Source organism: Branchiostoma lanceolatum, chromosome 18, assembly GCF_035083965.1.
Source record: "Branchiostoma lanceolatum isolate klBraLanc5 chromosome 18, klBraLanc5.hap2, whole genome shotgun sequence".
Taxonomy (NCBI): Eukaryota; Metazoa; Chordata; class Leptocardii; order Amphioxiformes; family Branchiostomatidae; genus Branchiostoma; species Branchiostoma lanceolatum.
The window spans coordinates 5,322,133-5,344,085 of NC_089739.1; the positions used below are offsets into that span (position 1 = coordinate 5,322,133).

General features: G+C 40.6%; 1 protein-coding gene across 1 annotated transcript; it reads right to left on the reverse strand.

Moving 5' to 3' along the window:
- Nucleotides 1–663: 663 nt before the first annotated feature.
- LOC136424649 (uncharacterized) lies at nucleotides 664–5,308 on the reverse strand. The gene is made up of 8 exons (XM_066413274.1): nucleotides 5,215–5,308; nucleotides 4,794–5,001; nucleotides 4,016–4,224; nucleotides 3,495–3,600; nucleotides 2,653–2,945; nucleotides 2,026–2,205; nucleotides 1,413–1,587; nucleotides 664–809 (listed from the first exon to the last, which is right to left on the reverse strand). Exons 1-8 carry the CDS (start codon nucleotides 5,290–5,292, stop codon nucleotides 664–666), a joined length of 1,395 nt encoding a protein of 464 aa, XP_066269371.1. The 5' UTR covers nucleotides 5,293–5,308.
- Between the last annotated feature and the right edge of the window lie 16,645 nt (nucleotides 5,309–21,953).

Sequence of the window (21,953 nt, forward strand, 5' to 3'; positions counted from 1 at the left end):
ATGACTGATCCTGGTATTTTCCTTGTAGTTTCCAAGCAATCAGGTCCTAGAGAGAAATATACCTTTTTATCTATATATTGTTGAAATTTGCCTTGATTTTATGGACCCTTGGAAGGATTGACATAACAGGTGACTATCACCTTTTCAAGATATTCGGAGACTTGACTGTAAAGTTTTATCTACCCCTACTATTTTTGATAAGAACAGTGAGTTTTGACGTGCTCGAGGTGTTGCTCGTCTCAAACACAGAACATTTAGCTTCACGTCCTATCTGAGAAGATGCCCCTAACCGAAGCTAGATACTCATTTTCTCATCTTCTCCTGAGTCGAGTGACAGGCAAAAGGATGCCTGGCATATATCTAATCTATCCAAGGTGACAGCAAAGAATAAAACTCCCTATGTCTCCTAAGTCTTTAGTGTCTAAAGTGACTTTGACATGTGTAACACGACAATACATGTAAGTCAAAACCTAGTCAAAAAGTTGAAATTTTATTTTGGGGTAAATTGGCTGATTCTACACTTTTGACGTCTACATGCCATTGACGCAATGATTTATGACATCCACATTCGGATGTTGCTTCTAACATCAAATATAGAATATGACATACGAAATGCGACAGCTTAGAAACAATGATAAAGGGAAGGCATTAGAGTCCGAAAGGTCATTGGAGTCCTACCTGCTGTTGCTTTGACCTTGGCCAGGCGTGGGAGGTGCACTTCGCACCATATGCTGCCCTCGAGTTTATCCATTTATAGCAAACCTCCCCATTTCCCCATCTACCATAACCCGTCTGGCAATTCAATTCATCTGCAAAAGAGTTACACGAATTATAAAAAACATGGCATCTTACAGCAAATACAAACGACGACGATACATAAGATAAACAAATTGACCAATGTTTGGCAGTTGTTGGATTGTAACTGTTTTATTAGTGTAGATTGAGTACATATGTAAAATGCTTTGACAATTCCTTTGCAAATTTAGCATTATGTTACTTCAATAGGTTTTGACATCATTCTTGGATGTATCATTTGTACATATAGAAAATGTTATACAAAACGATCTGACCAGCCATAGTGTCCTATTCAAATGTGTTTTATGAATTATGAAGTTCTTATAGAGTGCAACATCAGTAGGATGTTGGTTAAAAAAGTGTCTGATACATTTGAATATGATATTAATATTCATCTATTTCCTGTGGCCAATCAAGGGAGACATTATCTATTTATCGATGTCTGTTAATATTTTTGGTCAAGGAAAATGAATAGATAAATAACTAAATGAATAGATAAATAAACAAATATATAAAAGCAAAAAAGAAAGAAACAAAGAAAAGAAACTGCAGAATTCTTTAGTATGTATGCATCCGTATTTTTACAAGCTAAAAATGAAGTGAAATGATACACATACCTAGATCAGCCTCTTCTCTTATCCAGTACCGGACGCTAATGTCTTGTGTGGACAGCTCATCTGCTATCATGTTTGTGATGTTCTTATCTTCTGTCCGAGGTTCCCTTGCCACCAAGGTTCCCCAGGGTATGTTTTCATCGGCCAGGCTCGATGTGGTCAACAGGGCAGGGGAGGCCTGGGGAAAATATTATGTGAAGAATTAGACAAAGAGTTTCTAAACAAAGCCAATATTAGACAGTTATGATGGCACAGATGAAAAGTTTGGTGTGTTGCTGTATGTATATGTGCGGATGTAGTGTAATTTGACCTCATGCGTCCCAACGATCAAATCAGAGGTCATGATATGGCATAGTCATGATAGTTTCTGAATCTAGATGTCTACGTTCCCCTTTCTTGAATCATCTTGTATGTGTATTTACTTTATTTTATTTTATCATATGTATATTGCATTATGTACATCATGTTTCATGTTGTAAATTCTATTGAGTGGTGCCGTTGATGTACGTAAGTATATCACCTATAGTGTGTGAATGTTTTTTTTTTGTATATGTGAATATGAACATGCATTGTTAACCGTTCTTAACCAATAGTAATTGATAACCAACTAACTTACGGGAGAGTTTGGAACCCATGGCACCCTGTGCCCGAGTGACCCAGTCCCGTGCGTCCAGGGCCCGTAACGCCTGAGGATGTTTACATCAGTCTGATGGGGATTACCGTGGACTAAAGAGTAGTTCTTCGGCGCCTCCCACACACCTCCCCAATGCCTGTTTGGTCCGGCCTCGATACGGTACTGTGGAGATCAGTCAGATAATCTTATATCATTTTTTTTTTCTGGATTAACTGGAATGGAAGAAAAGATAGAAACTAGCTTAGTAGGATTATGACTTGGCTTTTGTGCCGTAACGCAGGTATCATTTACAAACCATAGTAAGAACCAGCATTTAAATGATATTTTTGCGGAACTATAACACGAGTTCCCTCTCTCTGCGGACACACATAACTACGCACAAAGAAGCGCAACAACTGACTACATAATTGATTAATTTGACAATAAAACAGCAATACTGCAATACATTTTAACTTTCTTTCCACATTTGCTGTGCAATCATCTGAGCGGAGTTCATTTGTCATGACTTCAGATGACAGGAATTTCAAACATTTTAAGTTACTATATGAAAAGTTCTACTTACAGTTAGAGTTTAGAAAATCTATAGAAGGTTTTCTTGTGCTGACTTACGTGAAACTTCTTCCCAGGGAACGAGTCCTTGATCATGTCACCGAAACCAAGGATGGAATAGTCATGGCTGACTGAGGGATATCCAACATGGCGTTCCGTCACGTGACCTTCCCAGCGTTCCCTCGTAGTGGCTGTTACGAGAAGTGTCCAACCTCCCCCGTCTCTGTACATGTCGCAGTGCACGCGCAGAACTCTGTTCTTGACCCTTATCTGGTAGATTCCGTGATGAGGATACTCGCCGAGTATACGAGCTCTGTCCAGAGCCTCACGGCAGGACCTTGGTAAGGCGTCGTCTGAAGTAAGAATGATTTTGAGACTCATTAGCATTTAAGATGCATTTTACTGCAGGTTATGTTTGTATGTTCGTCTGTATTTGTGGGTCAGCTGTTACCAGCGAGAGCTGCCTAGGCTGACCCAGTGTAATGACTTGTCCTCATTGTCAATAAACAAATACAAATACAAAGATGTCAAACAGGCATGATCAAATTCGACTATCTAACCACCCCAGCCAAAACTTAAGTATCAACGGTATACCACAAACAACCTCTTAGCCCTTTTCCTTGTTATTTGTGGGTGTGTTTGCTTGTTTTTTGGACAGCATAACTCTCTAAGTTGTGGTTGACTCTTTTATAATATTTGATATGAGAGTAGGTGTTGACAAGTGGAAGGACAATTAATTCTTATTTTTGTGTCCCCTAGTGGTTTTCTACGGTACCGCAGTAGAACTTTTTTTTAATCTTTGATTCATTCAAAGGTAAAGCTAAATTTTAGGTCCATAGATTATTTCAGACATATTTGCTTTACATGCTCCAGTCATACCATGACACCGTTTTCATACTCACATTTGTAGTTGAACTCACAAATGTATGGTCTAGAAACGGGACACGGTGTGATAGAGTCTTGTCCTGTTTGTAAGCAGTAATCTTGAACTTGCACTATTCCCAGGCCCTGTCAAAAAGAGTGAAACAAATCATAAGTTCAACAAAGGAGGTTAAAATCTTATTTTGACCTCCTTGGTTCAACCTCGTTCGAGCAAAGACAGGCAAGCTAGTAATAGAGTGATCATTTACTTTCTTGTGATCTAAACAGAAATAGAATGTTCATAAAAAAATCAACATGCTTCGTGATTCCGTCCCTGCAGAACATCGGGTACGTAATGATAGGTAAAGCAGTCATCCTCAATTGATGTCAAACATAATTCTTTTTCAACTAGCTTGTAGAAGTGCAAAATGTGGCTTCGCTACAACTAGCCTATTTAGCCAAGCACACCGGGCCATCCCTAGTTTTCTCGATAGGTATGTTGGGTTCTTTTACGTAATGATTTTAAGTCCGGATATGGCGTACACAAGAGAGTTAAACCCACCGCTCCGACAGTCGACTTTTCCATGACGTTTGTCGCATGACGGGATAAGAACGACCTCTCTTCGTCAGAGGTAAGTTCAGCAAGACGAGGGACCACTCCGGGTAAAGGTTGGAGTCTGGAACACACCTGATCTGAGGCTTCAGTACTCGCTTCGAAGCTGACGAAGTAACAAGAGAAGCCTTTGGGAATCCACCCAGGAGGACAAAGAGCTGAAAAGTATAAAGCATTTACGAAACTGTTTGTCAAAATACATCTTTCACATCACAAGATAACAATGCTCTTCATTCACAATCAGAATGTATCTAGAATAAAGATCCAACGTTTCAGAGAAAGTCTGTTATCTTCCTCATGTCATTACTGACTGGTAATATTCCACAGTACAGGTAGGTGTCGCTGCTAACAATGCGGTCCTAAAGATAGGTATTGTCATATATGCGTTCCCAAAATAAAGTAATGAAATGATCCTGCTTGGCACTCTACTTGAAGCTTTGGGGTGAACAAAATCTGACGGGAACATACCTTTTTGAATGCTTCATTAGTATTTGGCTTCTATCAAAATTATCTAACAGTTTTACATTTCAAAAGACTTATAACGTTTAACGTGACATAAAGCAAAATACAATCTAGAAAAGAAATATCGTGATATCAGAAACATATGAACAATTACTTTGTTACTTAAATTATTCAGCTATTAAGGGCATATATTCATGTCACTGATAAATGAACGATGAATAGATATCTGAACGATAAATAGTATCATGAAATGTTATATTCTTACTTTCATGCTCCTGTGGTACACTATAAATTTCTAACTCAGTAATCCCGGCTTGAGTGATGTCTCCCGTATGCATGGCTATAATCTGCATCGAAACGAACCGCGTTCTAAGCAGGGGAAATGTGACGTAATCTGGTGGAAATGTGACGTCATCCCACAACATGGCGGCCACCTCGCTGTCACTTCTTTGTTCAAGTTGCACTAATGGTTCCTACAAAAAAACAGAAGGTGTCTCTTAGTTCACAGTAATGAAATTTGACATGCCCATGCAGAATCAAATGTACGTACACAAGCATGCCTTTCCGAATGCCCCTTATAACCACAACGTTATCAGCAAGGTTTGAAAAACCCATCAATCAATCAATCAATCAATCAACCGACCAATCACTCAATCAACCAATCAAAATGTGTGATTCACACTTACATGAGTTGAGCTAAATTCGTTCTCAGAGAACCAGAATTTCAATGTCGCGATCCTGGCGGCCGGGTCGTTTCCTTGCATGATGCGGACCCTTTTAATAACAGAAAAGGAACTATGTACAACACGCATATCTTAAAATTACCATTTGGGACAAGTTGCACAAAGCCTTAGCCTTAAACGATATTTACATCATATCACCTTAACTTTACACAAAAATCACAGAATGATATTGCAGGAGCTTAAGATATTTGATTCTATCCGAATGTATTAAAAGACATCTGAAACATGTATTTTACAAGTTAAGGCCATCTTATGATGAAATAGATAAATGAATTAATAGCTCCATTCTTGATTGTGTAGATGCAAAATGTATAAAGTGAAAATGAAATGTCACATTTTAATGTTGAACAAATACTCTTGTGATTATTATATCTGCAAGTTAAGTATACGTTACATGTAAGTGTGAAACTTTACCTGTGAATGACATACCACTGGCTGAGCACAACCCGGATGTAATCGGTGCTAACGGAAGGACTCCACAGTCCGGAGCCCGGGCCCAACATCCCATCGATGAGCGCTGTGCATTCCTGACCTCCACCGGTCGTACAGAGACCACCGTTAGAGAGATCTGCCACATTTACGGAGGTTGACGTGTCTAAAGTAAACACAGAAAGGGATACGTTGATGAACGTTAGACACCCTGGTGACAAGATACGCAAGTAACTGGATAGATTTTGGAAACGGCCATAGTATAGTAAGTAAGTATAAATAAGTAAGTATCTGCAAGTTGTGGAAGGGAAGGAAAGGGATGGATTTCAAAACGTATATAATTTTTTTTTCTTTTGCTCTGCTGTTGAAGCAAGCATCATAGTGATCTAGCCCAAGCTTAACAACGTTATCTTTATTTAAGTATCTTATCTATCAATCTTGGATACATATGTTCAGTACCTTCAGCAGAATAGGGCTGATTTCAAAAGGGAACATATGCCAGGGAAACAGAACACAAATTTGGGAGGTCATGTATAATACAGGTGAATAAAAATTCAATTGTACAAATTGCACAACGAAAATGAACGACGGCAATGGTGAAGTTTAAATATGTTTTAACAATAAATAATACATCGTAAGTTTCAATACCACGATTTCTGATAATGCTAATATTAGTTGACATGGCTATCAGTTTTAGCTTAAAGTTGAAAGTTCATCTGTGTTGGTAGAAATCATTCTAAAACAAGTTTTAACTGTAATTTCCAACACAAGAATTGGACACACCCAAATTTTCGACTGTACGACACCAGTCTTTGTCAAGGAGTGAGCAATCCACCGCTGGGATGACGTCATGTAATGCAGTTAGTACACTCCTTGACAGAGACTGGTGTCGTACAGTCAAAAATGTGGGTAAGTCCAATTCTTGTGTTGGAAATTACAGTTAAAACTTGTTTAAGAAAAAAAACTAACAGTTTGATCGGCACAGAGAAGTACCTGGTGCCGGTTCCAGTAGCTCGAATCGCAGACAGATGTGGTTGACCATGGCCTGGGGGAAAACGTACACTTTGTCCGTCACGATGGGTTGGCTGAACATGTTAGTGACAACCGTGTCTGCGTCAAAGTTTCCACGAAAATCCTGGAACAGCCAAAAACAGTTGGTCAGATTAAACAGTTCATCAGTCATCAGGTTGGTAAGTTACTGAATAAAAAGACTTTTTTTTACACATCCAGTAGATTTATTCCACGGACGATCTCTATGTCATCCCCTGTGATTGTACATATGGAAATATTTTGACTTGCATGGGAATGCATCTCATTATTATGTATAAGCAGCGACACCTGTGCTGCATTACGGTGTGAACCAGTCAAAATTGCCTTGAAGAAGGTGACAGATGGTCACCGAAACGTCGGTGGAATAAATCTCCCGGTTGTGTAAAAAAGAGTACACATGTATTTTTATTCAGTTCATCAGTCAGTTCAGCAATAAGAGCGAAAAGTTCAGTTGTTTGTGGTGTGTCTCTGTGTGTCCGTTTGTGTATGACAGCATAACATAAGATTAAGAACCGCTACATGAGTTGTGATGATATTTGGTGTGTGGATAGGTCTTGAATAGACAAGATAAAGGTCTATTTTGGACCCCCTGGATTTATCTATCATTTTAGGAAAGGATCTGATATGCCAAGATATACTCACAGGGTCGTCCGTTCTTTGCAGAAATGTCCGTAACACGGTGTGGACTGCACCTTGGTATCCATACCGCACGTGGTATGACGTAACCCAACAGTCGGCGGAGCCATGGATCCCCTGAGTAGAAATCCCCAAGATGACACGTTTGGTGGGGAAAGTAACTTTCACCCACTCAATCCCAAGATGGTCAAGTGTGGGTCGCCATCCGCCACTTTCCGATGCAGAAACCTAAGAAGCAAATGCTTTATCAACCATTTTGTCGAACTTGAATGTCAGGAGGTTCAATTATAACCTGAAATTAGCATGATGGATATCATGGCAATGATGTCAAAATCTAAAAAAGATTTAAAACTTTAGCAATTTCACCAAGCCAAATATAGACATCTACAAAATAATGCATTCATGTATTTAGATAGACATAAAGGCGGACGTAGTTGTAGGTACAAGATACAGTATTCTGAGTGTATGTATCATGTGACTGTAGGAGCATCTTAACTGTCTCAAATTTCTTGGTAGTCCTAAATAGATTGCTTCTAACAACGCGTACAAATGGAGGTGCATAGTATGACAGGTCGATCAGTGTGATATAACCGGCTGCTACCACGCCGCGTGCCTTTCGGGACTGGTGTGTTACGCCGAATGACAGTTATACCGGCTATTTAGATACAGGTACAGATTGCTCTTTATGTGCAATGTGGAAGGCGAAAGTTCAGCCACAGAGGTGTTGGTGAATGGAACAAGCTACCACTTTCAATAAAAAATACTCCAAACAGTGTAACGTTTAAGAAGATGTTGAAACAAATGAACTGACCTCTGACCTCACCTTACGACAGGAACGGAATATGGACTACGAGTATGGATTATGGCTCTGTAAATTTTGTATGTATCGGTGTATATGTATTTTAGACTTATGTTTTTGTACTGATTGTATTGTGTTATCCAGGGCCCCACTGCAAAGCAGTGTAGTGGACTGAGTTGGGTCACCCTGGCAAAATAAAACAGAAACAAACAAACAAACAAGCATGACGTGATGGAAAACAAAAAAACAGACACTTGCCATATTATTTAGACGAGCTTGCTGTGCCTCGTAGCCAGGTGTTTCACTTAACGCGGTGACGTAACTATCAGGAACCCATCTACTCGACAGGCCTACACCCTGGTAAGGTCCTGCCATCAAACCACCATGACGGACCGGTAAACCTAGGACAGTGAACAATTGCATCAGGTGGGTAAGTCACAAAACTATTTGTACTTCAACAACGTACTATTTGTTAGAATCGAACACTAATGGAGATCTTGATACAAAACAAACAAGTGTGTTATGTACACCGACGTTTTGATGACCGTCTGTCACCTTCCTATGGGCAAATCTGACTGGTTCACTTTGCACTGCAGCTATAGGTGTCGCTGCTTACAGATGCAGTTCCAAAAGTAAAGTATTTACATTTGTATATTGATAAATCAATGAACGATTTGTTTTTGTCAGGTTAATATAAAGCGATGTAGTTTTTGTACTCTTTCGTTATTTTGTACGACTTCACTTTCATTTGCGGAGAAATTCGCATACCACAATCTCATTTTAATTTCGTGTCATGTATAAATTTATGCAGCATATAATGTAATTATGTCAACAAAAGTAATGGTAGAAAATGTGTAGGTTTTTTATTTTGATGTTTTGGTAACTTGAGTCAAAAGAGAATAATGGGTACAATTTTCAACATCATGTAGTAGTAATGAAAATGTTCTATGCTACTACGTAATATATAGTTTTACCGTGTCAAATTAAAATCAAGCATATGTACACTAAATCTGATTTTTATCGATAACATGCACACAGCTACATGAAAGATATGACAATTAGTACAAAGAAAACAAATTTGAAATTCTTAGAATGTTCAATGAGAAACACTTTGGTCGCAGCACAACTAATCATTGCATTATCCAAGGATACAATCATTAACAGCCATGTTTTATCATTATAGTCAAGCTATTGTTGATTTAACTTCGCAGAATTGAACTACACAGCTGCTAAATGGATTGTAAATGCAACACTCACCAACCCATCTAAACTCAGCTGTGAAGCCTGCAAACCCATGTGTGGTTCCGACGCTCACAAACCGGATGTAGACGTCACTTCCTGCGCTGTACATCCTAGGGGGTGGCTGGCCTCCAGAAACTGTCCCAAGAGAAGGCGCTGTGGAGTTGGGACCATCGTAGACTTCTACTCGGTCTGTTGTAGTTGCCGTTGTCGTCAATTCCCCTGATCAAGAAAGTAACCATCATGCCGTATTTCGCAAATATATATTCAGAAACGCAATACAGAATTCCAATTTGTTAATGATAATATTCTATTGCAATTTCCTGCCCAAGGGCAAATTAAGAAGAATGAAAAAGAACATAACATATGATTATTCTGATATAAATATGAACCCTACAACTTAGCTAGTTTGGCTTGACCATTTTTCTATACATCTATTGTACGTTTATGACCTTACTAGCAAAGTACAGGTAATGGTAATAAAGCAGAGGTACAATTACAGTGATATAAGAATATGATATCTTACTACATCTGCAATGACTAAATGCATACTAGTATAATACGGTCTACCATGGTATCCTTACCCGATATCAATCTGCACGAAGACGGGTCTGGCAACAATGAAATCATTCCCAAACCGTTGAAATATTATCTATCATATCATAGAATCATTCTTAGCTGTGATTTTCCATAGGTGACGCTATGTAATAATTATGCACACATAAAAGTCTGCACCTACCGTGTCTTTTAATTTTTCATGTTGCTGAATAAAACAATTTTTGAAAATGTTACTTACCAGTCGATCCCACTTGGAATGGAGGCTCGAATGTCAGTTCGATGACGAAGCCCTTTTCGGCGTGAATCAGCCATCCGCAGTCGTGCTGTCCGCTGTAACTGTTGGGGTAGCCGGGTGACGTAATGGTGCCAGCCGGTTGGGTGATGGTCTTCATACAGGGACATTCCACCTGGGAAACTACGTAAAAAGCATCAACGTTACGTTTTGAACACTGAAAGTGAGAATCAACTTGGTATTCTATATTGATTTGATTTCCGACTATATATATGCATACTCGACATCAAAATTGTGTACTTTACGTTACATAACTTTGAGGTATGCTGATACATGTATTATATGTCTTGGGCTTTCTGGGCTTTTGCACAGTTTCATTTATTTTTCATCAGTTAAAGTTACACCTTTTAGATTTTATATACATTTGTATTATGGAACCCAACAATAAACAGAAAAATATTAAAACAAGACTACATGTTGATATAACAGGGATATGTATGTACCAGTAAGGACCATCCAAAGCCTCCAACTTTCTAAAAAATAGATGTTACAACAGTTGTAGAAAGTTTGAATTGATAGACTGTGTGTGACATATATTTAGATGTCTAGAGGACTACAGAACTGTTGGACAAAGCATGAATTTCCAGCAAATTCTGCGCAAAAACATGATCGCTATTCATTGGGTAAAAAAAAAATGGAAACGTTGATCACAGCACTACGCGTACCTTTACTTTCCGATGGACAGTCGACCTTGACACCACTGATGACGTCAGAGGCATCGACCAATGATGTTGAAGACCACCCGTAACAACGCCCTGAGAAGCTAGCGGTCACGTATGTGGTGAGAACAAGTGTATACGTCATACACAGTGGTTCTTTTGCACAGGCCTGTTCACACGCAGCTTCGCTGTCTCCGAAATAGCCAAAGTTGAACACATTTGGCCGATCTTCAAATAGAGGGGTGCTCACCAAAGCGTTTCCTTTGTTGATCTGTTTTTGCCAACAAAACTTTTCAACTGCAAGAAAACCAGGTGAAATATGAATTTCTTTTGCACACCCAATATGTGTACATACAATTTAGATAAATACATAGATATATAGATTTATAATACTTCTGCTTGTAATGCCTATGAATACGCAAAACACTACTATCAAAGAGCCCGGGTTATGAAACAATAGACCTAATTAGTTGTACTTTTAAAATACATTGGCATCTTTCAGCCGAACGTAGAAAGAAACAAAATAGCCCACACAGGATTCAAAGATGGAATGTAAGGTGTAAGCTGAGAACAAAACTACAGGTACTAAAGTAAAGATACACTGTAGGTCCGGAGACCTTAACAACAAAACAATTTTCGACAGTAGAGATGCATCGATTAATTAAGAATTTCGAAACTATTTGAGGTTGATTTGAACACCTACCTGAATATCTGTAGTCTACGCAGCCCGGACAGGAACAGTGACCCTGACTATTGCCACAATGATGGATGGCGGAACAACAAGGGTAAAGCCCAAAAGGGTCACACTTGGCCTGGACAGACGTGCCTTGCAGTGGATAGTCCGGTCCGCATCTGTAATCCCCTCGAACTTCAATCCTCTGCTCTTGACCGACCTCTGAAAATGAAGCAAAAATCGATATTCCATAATCTTGCAAAAACAACAAATGCAGGTTAATGTTGCTTTGGGGCGAGGGGTATTTACATGGTCATCTGTTAGATCACGTTACGTTAGGTTAATCATCGTCGGATTAATTCACGCTAATAAAGTATGAATATATTGTATTGATGTCTTCAGAACATACATTTTGGTATCATTATGACGAAACCTTCAATGCCTCTTGCGCCTCGTTACTCTTAGTTGGTCAAAGTAGATCGTAAAGTAATAAGAGGCCAAAGGAAGGAATCACACGTTATCCTTGCTATATGCGTGAGGTAGGTAATAGGTTTGCAATAACAAATGTCTGTAAAATGTCTTATGCCACGGTCACAGTTGGAAAAAAGGGCCCCGTCGGGTAGTTCATGAGCTATTTCTTTGTGCACTTTCGCGCGTAACCCTGGATTGTTTTTACTTGGGGTTAAAATCAACCTGGGACCCGGTAGCAAATAACAAATAGACGCCGTAAGCGGCAGTACACCGGGACAAATTGTTTGCTTCGGGGCCCGGCCGGGGCTCCACGATACCCCTACAGGCACTGGCACAATTTAGACCGTAGCATTAGAATAGTAAAGATTTGGACAAAAACGCCCCTTCAGTTCCAGAGCAAGCTGCTCGTGGGTGTCAAACCTACACTTCTTCTTCTTTACCTCAAAAACTATCTGTGCCATCAAAAAATCAAGACCATAGCACACCCAGGTCAAAAGATACAAAAATGGAATTTCTGCTGTAGTACCAAGGTCACATACCAGGGGGCCCCAAATCATGCTTGACCTTTGTCTTTCCAACACCTATCCACATACCAAATATCATCGTCATCTATCCAGCGGTTCTTGAGTTATGTTGACTACAAAATTAACACAAATACACACAGAGACAGACACACACACAGACACACCAAAAACAATATTTCCATTTTTCATGATAATCACACACCAATACACACACAGACAAACAAACAAACACAAAACAATATCTCCATTTTTCAAAATAATTATAAAGGAGCATATTCGTACCTCCAACGTCATAGACAGATGACCACCATTTGCCACCGCAGATTTGATTGTCATTCCCTGTGCAAGGCGTCGCGGAGTGCCAGCGCCTGCGCCAATATCGGTAGTAGGACTGGTCAACAAGGGCCATGCCGCATCTGCAGTTGTTACCGCATTGAACCCCTGTATCAATACAATTTGAATATTGAAAGATTCGCAGTGTTTTTATTATTATTTGTGTTTCCATATTATTACTTCTGTACTACAGAATCGCTTCACTTTTGTGGATCCTCACTCTAATAGTATTAAAAATGCACATTGCATTTCACAGTCTACCTGATCACCATAATACACAAACAATGGTATTCCTTAAGCAGTATTGTTAACATTTTTCAGTAGCAGAACAGATAAACATGTATAGCGAAGTGGGCAGAACGGACCATGTGCTAACTTTCCCTACATGATTTGTACCATGTATATGTAGTGATTTACGTTAATAGTACTCAAATGATGTAATTTGTATCTCTCGTATATTCCATCTGAACCTTATCTCCACTCTTATGACCTCAATGAAAAGCGGCCTGCAGGCAGTTTTGAGCTTCTCGTGAATAAACAAAGGTTCAAACAAACAAACAAACAAACAAACAAACAAACAAACAAAGATAAAACACCTGCATAGCGATATCCTCCCTTCCTGCAGTGTTCCGCACAGAACTCCAAAGTCATCACGTCGGATTTCACCTCGTGAAAGAAATGATCTAGATGATTGTGCCACCAGTGAGAGAAACCAACATACTCGAGTTTGATGCTGTCCACTAAGTAATTAAAAAATATGAAATTAGTCAATATGGGGAGCATATAGATCAGTGGCATTAGGGGATAAACTTACCAATGTAATACATGGATGAGCCATGTAAAAAACAATCACTTCGAAACACATTTACCTACATTTCAAACCTCAGGTCTTTACCCCACCGCAAAGCTGGCTTTGTTAGGTTTGTTTTGAAACACCTGCATTTTAAAGAGCTACAGCCAGAAAATTGAATGATACCAGGATCTCACCCCTGTTCTAATGCGTCAGTCCAGCCAGTGATGAAGCAGATCCATATTAATCAGGGGTCAATTACAGGTCAAAACATGGCAAAGGTCGCAAATTTTGGCAAATTAAAAAAAAGATACTTTCTTTTGTCCTCCCTAGCAGAAAACTGAACCTTTGTAATCAAATGCCGGTGAAGACGAGAACTGTTTACAAATCAGGGGCCTTCACCTTTGACCTTGCACATCTGGACTTGGAATCATGAACGAGCTTATTATTTGCATGACGTACCCCTTACGGGCGAGTCCAAGCTGCAAAACCCTCCTGACGAAGCCATTGGTGGTAAAGTTGCCTCTGTTGCTTTAACCGGTTCGCTGATGCCTCGTTCACCAACTGCAACAACAGTGAAACTGTACTCCGTCGAGCGTCGAAGTCCGTCTACTGTCAGACTCGTGGTGTCTCCTGGCAATGTTTTGTTTTCGACGTCATCACATTTTGCGTAGGTGACGTCGTAAAACAATGGGGTCGGCCTCGGAGTGTTCCACATGAGAGTGAGGCTCTTCTCAGCCACAAGAGCAAATTCCACATCAAGAGGGCGATCTTTGAAAAAACAGAGGACGCAAAAATGATTTGATGTCATTCATTACTAACAGTGAGGTAGAACTTCTATGTAGTCTAGGAGGAGATTCTCAGTAGAGGCCGAGAAACATATAACACACTGTAAACAATCAATCCAGTACATAGAATAATAGCTTGATGTCACGATCATGGTTTGGGATCATGGTATGATTCAGTCGGGTTATAGGACTCTTCATGCAAATGTAGGTAGAGGCAAATCAATTACTTATGACATATTCTTTTATATAAACAGTGATGTTGGATTCTGCCTTGTGGCTATTTTCTACATTTGTGAATAAATAATATATCAATGCTCCAACCTGAGATCCGATCATACATGTTGCCGATTGATAAGGAACGTTTCTGCTCGGCTGAGCAGATCCTAGTTTTCAATGCGCAGGTTGAGTGTGTGCTGTACTGGAACGAGAGACATGTGGGCTCTGCACAACAGCGTTCTGCACAGAACTGAAGAGAAACGCCCTGGTGTGAGACTATGTCCCACCCCACGCAGTCACGCCCGGGAATGTGCCGAAACGTTGATGCTCCACACGTTTCTCCTGAAAAATTAGAAAAAAAGTTGATACAGAGCAACTCTCAAGCGCAATAATTCATTAAAGCTCCACGTGCACACCTCATTGATCCATTGACATAAAGACTACAACATTGCCACATTCCATTCAAACTACAAAACCACCAACTGTCAGAAAGTAGGCCTCTTTTCCTGTTATGTTGAGGTTACCGGTTTTAATTGAGCTAAACACTACTGACTGAGAACAAAAGTGAAATACATGTACTGATTCATCCTTCAAAGTTCGACACGTAGGCATCCTTTCCGGTTGAGGGTGGGATTAAATTAAATACTACTGACTGAGAACAAAAGGGAAATACATGTACTGATTCAACCTTCAAAGTTCGACACGTAAGACTCCTGTTGAGGGTGGAATAAGATTAAACACTACTAATTGAGAACAAGACAAACTGAAACACTGATTCAGCCTTACCTTTCTTCGTCTCCGACTGCTGCTGCAGCACCACCACATTCCCGGAACCAAGGTGAGCCGACAGGAAGATGTTGTACAGCTTCCCGGAATGGAGATTGTCCAGCGTCATCGTTGACTGGTCAGAGGTCAGCAGGGGGCAAACATCGGTGACCAGATCGTTGTCGCCCTCCCGATAACTCAGACGGTAATAGGACGGGACCTCGGTACCAGTCCATGATACGGTCAGAGCGGTTTCTGCTACGTCAGTCACAGACAGCTCCCAGCCCTCTAAAGATCCTGTGAGCAGAAAGCGAAATTTTAGTATAGTGCACACAGATTTCTATTTTTTTTCTGTTTTAGGTTCTTTAAATTATTTTTTTCATTAAAAACTAAAATTGGTCTGCTGGTTGTTTTCATTGAGATTATGAAGGAACAGGTAAGGTTATAACAAAATATAGCAAATATTACATGATTGAATTACTAATAATACTATAATGAAATAGTCCTAAAATTCCATAATCCTGTATCCTTATACATACATAAGATAACGACAAAAAAGCATAGCAAAATGAAGGTTGGGGTATTGTCCGTGTCCGTGTCCGTTCGGGACATTTGCCATTAAAGGTAACAGCACATGTCCCGAGTAAGGTAAAAACAGTTAACGTTGATAGAATCAATTCTAAACGTTTGATCAGCTGTTGTTGCTGACGTTACCTCGCCTAAACTCGAAGTGATCACAGGTTGCATCGTCGACAAGACGAGCGCCGGCGGTATCTCTGGTCGCCGAACTGAAGACACATTCCCGAGTCGTTCCACTTGTCACGTAATTGAATGACCTGCACATAAAAGTAGTTTTATTTCAAATGTAGATTGGCAAAACATATGTAAATATGTTATGTATATACTTTCAAAGTAAATACTGATACAGACAAGCTGGGCATGTACTAAGGATGCCAGAAGACAGGATCCCCAAAGTTGCCCTGAACTGGAGGCCAACAGGAAAGAGGAAAAGAGGCAGACCAAAGATCACATGGAGGAGAACAGTGTCAGACGACCTGGCGGCCATGGGTATGTCCTGGGGAACTGCTGACAGCTTGGCACAGGACAGACCCAGATGGAGGGAAGAAGTCATAGCCTTATGTCTCAGAAGGGACGAAGAGCATAAGTAAGTAAGTACTTAAGTTAGCAATATTATATCAAAACAGTACCTGCACTGGAATGATGCTTCTCGGCACTTCCAAGCGCACTCCTCCACGGACAGTGACCGTAGGATCAACGGAGCATTTCCGGATAGCCTCTGTCCGGGATACACAGTGAAGTCTGCCATGCTGTTGTCTGAACGCAAAGTCACAGTTGTTAATAAACATGCACTTACCACAGCTAACGAGAAGCCATCCTTAGTCAATGGCATTTGAACTTCATAAGTGACCTTTGACCTTCATTAGTGACCTAGTTGCAAAGTTTCATAACCTGGTTGCAAAGTCACCACCTGAAACTCTTTCTTTTCTGCCCCTCCTCTACTACTTCTACACCTGTACTGTCTACCGGCACACACATACATATACATCAGAGTACCTGCTTCTAGCTTCTGAAAGGCCATTCTTAATCAAGGACCTTCGACCATAATAGGTGAACTTTCACCATCATTAGTGGCCTTAGACCTGATTACAAAGTCACCACCTGAAAAGGACCCTTTCTGCCCCTCCTTAACGCTTGTCTACATAACACAAACATAATATCAAATAGATACCTGCTTCTTGTGTTCCATACAGCCACAATTCCCTGATCCAGGGCTGGCCTCCTCCGTACGTGGATAGAACTCTCACACGCCAGTAGCGTCCCACAGCTCTGAAGTGCTGAAAAATCTGAGAAAAGAACAATAAAATAGTTCGATTAGAAACATGCCATAAAGTTTGATGCACATTGTACATATATTGGGATGTCCCTGTAGCTCAATTGGTAGCGGCTTCGCAGTTGAGCCTCCTGTTTCCAATTAGTTGGATCCGGGAGACCCCGGATCGAATCCCGGGAAGGGTATCCTTGTCAGAGCTGCACCGTCTTTCGGAAGAGACGAAAAATGGGGGTCCCGTGTTCGAGGAGGTGCCTTGAGTGCGTTACAACAGCCTCATTACTCACATGGGTACCTACTGGCTGAAATAATACAACCTGGTGAATATAACCATTGTGCAGTAACGTCCATTCATACATAGGCGCACTGTAGTCTTACCTGCATTTCATACGTAGCTTGTTCTGCCATCCATGAACCGACATCGTCCCAGTCGCCAGACCTCCTGTTGGCAAACTGGAGGGTGATCCACCAAGCATCATGCGTAACGTCACCATAGCTTGCAATGCCAACTTTTGTCACTACATGGCGCTGTTGCAGGTCGAAGGTCAAGTACCAGGAGCCATCTCCATCTTGAGGGATGGGTGAGTTGCTGAAGGTTTCAAAGTTGCCATCGAATGTTTTTGATCCGGGCGTGATGTCCCAGTTGTCACTGACTTGGATCCACTGAGGATGTGACAGTCCTTAAAATCGAAAAAAGACGAACAACAAACATTATCCCACTAGAACTACCTTCACATAGTCTAGCCTAACCAACTACTCCTGTCGATTCGTAGTCAAACACATTCAAATAGTATAAATGGTAGCCAATCCAGCTTTGTCCTGCCACTTGCTACAAATGTAATCAAACACCACAGGGTTTCTGCTTCCTTACCAGTAACCATGGTGACAGCCGTCTAACCTTATTTGTTAGGAGAAGAAGAAGAAACGGAGCAAAAACAATAGTTTTCCCTTCCGTGAAGGTTTGAAAAATAGACTTGAAAATATGTGAAAGCAAAGGTCCTAGTAGTCATTTTATCATCACTGTCCCTTTCAAAAGGTTGTGAAGTTGAAACAATATCTGAACCGACCTTCGCCCTCACAGCTTCCTCCCCTTAGAGTGACGTCATCAATGGCGATGTCGCCCGTCGGTCCTCCACCAATCACAGCTTCGAACTCTACATGGAAGGGCCGGTCAAAGGTCAGTGGAATGCGGGCAATGTTCCAGACGTCTGATTGGTTGCCACTCATCGTCCATGTTGGATGCCGTGTGACCTTGAACAAATAAAAGTTATTGTCAGTCATTGTCAATGTCAAAACTTAAAGAATGTCAGTCAGTCAGATTCTTCAAAACCTAATAATTAAGCACATATCCAACAAGATATAATTTTCATCATTGGTTAAACACGCAAGACCGATCCCTTAGCCCCTCCTACCACCGTCAAAATGCAGAAATGCCAAAAAATGCAAATATTCAACGGATACAGACAATCTCTCATTGGTCTAACCGCTAATTGCCATGATACCATTGTTTGGCCTGATAACTTTGATGGACATTTGTGTACGATGAATTCAGAATGAGTCATTCGCACAATCCTACTGTTAATGTAATTATCATGAAAAAGACGTACTTGTCCAGTGTAGACGTAGACATTGAGCCTGCCCACATCCTCCCCGTACATATGGTAGTGGAACTCCAAACACAGCTCGCCGCCAGGGGGCGCTGCAGGGCACTGCGGTGACGTCAGCCTGGCTCTCTCCTTCTCCCTCCTTGGAAGAGACGCCTCGGTGTAGATGTATCGTCCTTTTTTTTATAAAAGAAAAAAACAAATATTATTTTGAGAAACATTTTCATAGAAGAACTTTATTGCACGACAATTGTACATGGTACAAAGTATGGCAAGAATTCGTAAACATAATACAAAGTAGAAGTATAGAATAAAACTTAACATCCTAATTACTAATACAATACAATAAGGGCTAGCATACGTTTTCGATATAGTGTTATAATCGAGTTGGTTTAATCATTAGTTTCGATATTTTTCTAATGTGAAAGCAGTAGTTTAGATATGTACCTATGTTATATGAAAAGTTTAACAATCGCTACCTGTCTATGTATTTAAACTATTTTGCTACCTTTGTCGGGTGCTGTATAGGTGTGATCGCTAGGGGGCCCAGTGTACAAAGATGGCGTCGGCCCGTACTGGTGCGTCCAATCAAATTCGTCTTTCTGGCTCTGGGTGTATCCACAAAGATCGTTCCGCTCAAAGTCACAACTGCATGGTGTTTCTGTAACAAGAGATGGTTATTTTTATTATGTTGAAGAAGATCCAATGGCATATATGTAAATCCCTTAAATCAAGCATGTCACGTTTCTTTTCTGCATCGATCTTAATTTTCATACATATGATATGGCCATGTCGATTCGATTATATGGACGACATCCAAAGTAAATTTTCTGTAGATTACGGTAAATCGTAAATAGCTGCTGTAATATGAGCAAATATATGCCGTAAATTGAAAAAAAATACCGGGGAACGAACACTGCTGTCGTACAATGCCAAAGTCAATTCCACAGTCAAAGAAGAAATTTTGAAAGAACAAAAATTGATAATCTAATGTTTGGTATGTATACTGTCATCTGTTCAAATTTCCCGACAACTTTCAAATATTTCAGAGTGAAGGCAATTTTTTTGCCAACTTTTATTTCGCACGCTCGCATCAGTTTTTGGTTTCCCGGAAGCTATCATCCATATGATCGAATCAACATGGCCTAAAAAAATATAAAGTAGAATTTATTCTTACCCCCGGTTGTCTCAAAAGAGACTTCGCAGATGCAGATTGCTGCTGATCCCTGAATCCTCCAGTAACGGCCACGTGACCGGATACTCCAGAGGTGATAGGCCACGTCGACACTCGACTTGACCACCACGTGACCAGCTACCGACCAATCAACACCCAGGTCCTGCCTAGACAGGACCGTCACGGACGTATTGGAACCTAAAGCTAAAGTCAAACAAAATAATTGAGTACAGGCTGAAACGGAGGAAATATGTGTATGTGTGCGCGTGTGTGTGTGTGTGTGTGTGTGTGTGTGTGTGTGTGTGTGTGTGTGTGTGTGTGTGTGTGTGTGTGTGTGTGTGTATTTAGGTGTACTGTATGTGTTATTTGGGTGTATGTGCGTGTATGTGCCTGTGTGTATGTGTATGTCAGTGTTTGTGCGTATATTAGTGTGTGTCTGTGTGTTTCTGTGTGTGTGTGTGTGTGTTTCTGTGTGTGTATGTATGTGTGTGTGTCGGTGTGTGTGTTAATGTGCGTGTACAAGAAAAAAACTCCTTTTGACTGACAAGTATTTGAATAAAGATATTACCGTAAGCTACAAGAGATAACTTAAATCCTGTCCTACCCGGAGCACACAACAGCACCTCCATCCTCATGCTGGTCCATCCACGCCACGTTAGTGGGAGGAACCGAACAAACCTCGCCTCGACCGGCTGAACAAGAAGGTGTTCAACTTCGGTGTTCCTATCGGTGTTGCCTTCAAACACCTATCATTTTGAAGACAAACAATCAAAACCACAAAAATCAATTTTGTAACGTGCGTGTATATTTTGTACAATCGTCTATGCTCATTGAACAATACTTGTTATTATTAATGTTATAGGCAAAAGTTTCATTTTGGTGCTAATGGTGGCATAAGCACTTTAATGATATAAGAAAACATTTGCCTACAACCTTGTCTTGTCCGTCTTCGGAGTATGTGTCCCACCCGGCGCCATCGGAGCTGAAGCTCAGTTTGTAGCTTGTCACCCATTGGTCTGTGTCAGCTCTCCCTTGTGTGATTACACCGGCTATCCTGGTCCGTGAGTTCAGATCAACCTATGGTGTCATATCCACAAAAAAGACAATGAATATATCATGTAGATGCTTAGTTTACAGATAAAAATGTTGTTGTAGTAGTACTGACAAAATTGAAAACATACAAACCAACCCAAAGATAGTCACCGAGCCGCTACCAAATGAGACAACTATGTAGATCGAATGGATACTTTTTTGTAATTTTTCTGTATTCTGTCTTACTCATAACAAACAAAAATAATGGTTTTCATGCGTAAGAAAATAAGGAAGATACCTGTATGACTACAAAAATAATTAAATACAGAAAGAAACACGTATGTTCGGGACCGCAATTTGCGAGAGCTGTCGCTCTAGATTGTGCTCTCGCGAGAGCAGATCTCAAAATGGCGCTGGGGTTTGGAAAGGGGTCTATTGTACCTGAAGCCACTGTCCTGGTGTCCCCTCTCCTGCGCACCATCCTCCCGCCCAGACAGACGTATCACCCACAGCCCCTGGTTGCGAGTTTAAACGCGCTTTCTCCGTGGAACAGCCAGGAAAAACGGTCGATGCGGTGATCGTGGCGGCAGCATTTTTCATGCCCGACGGCTGCACACTACACGTCTCTGTGAGAGACAACAAACTTTTAGAGAGCTGTCGTATTCAGCAACAGAGCAAACTGTTTTGACATAAGAAAAGTACCGCCACATAAACATTTTACTTATTCTTAATTCAACCAAAGAAGATGCTTAGCAATTACCAATGTGCCCGGGGCTTATAAAAGAATTAAAATCAAACGCA

Excerpts from the sequence above, each read along its gene's own strand:
- LOC136424649 (XM_066413274.1), bottom strand. The coding sequence starts at position 5,292 with ATGCAAGGAAACGACCCGGCCGCCAGGATCGCGACATTGAAATTCTGG. Across the intron at positions 4,225-4,793 it reads TGTACCACAGGAGCATGAAA|CTCTTTGTCCTCCTGGGTGG; the intron begins GTAAGAATATAA and ends TATACTTTTCAG. Across the intron at positions 810-1,412 it reads AAGAGAAGAGGCTGATCTAG|ATGAATTGAATTGCCAGACG; the intron begins GTATGTGTATCA and ends ACTCTTTTGCAG.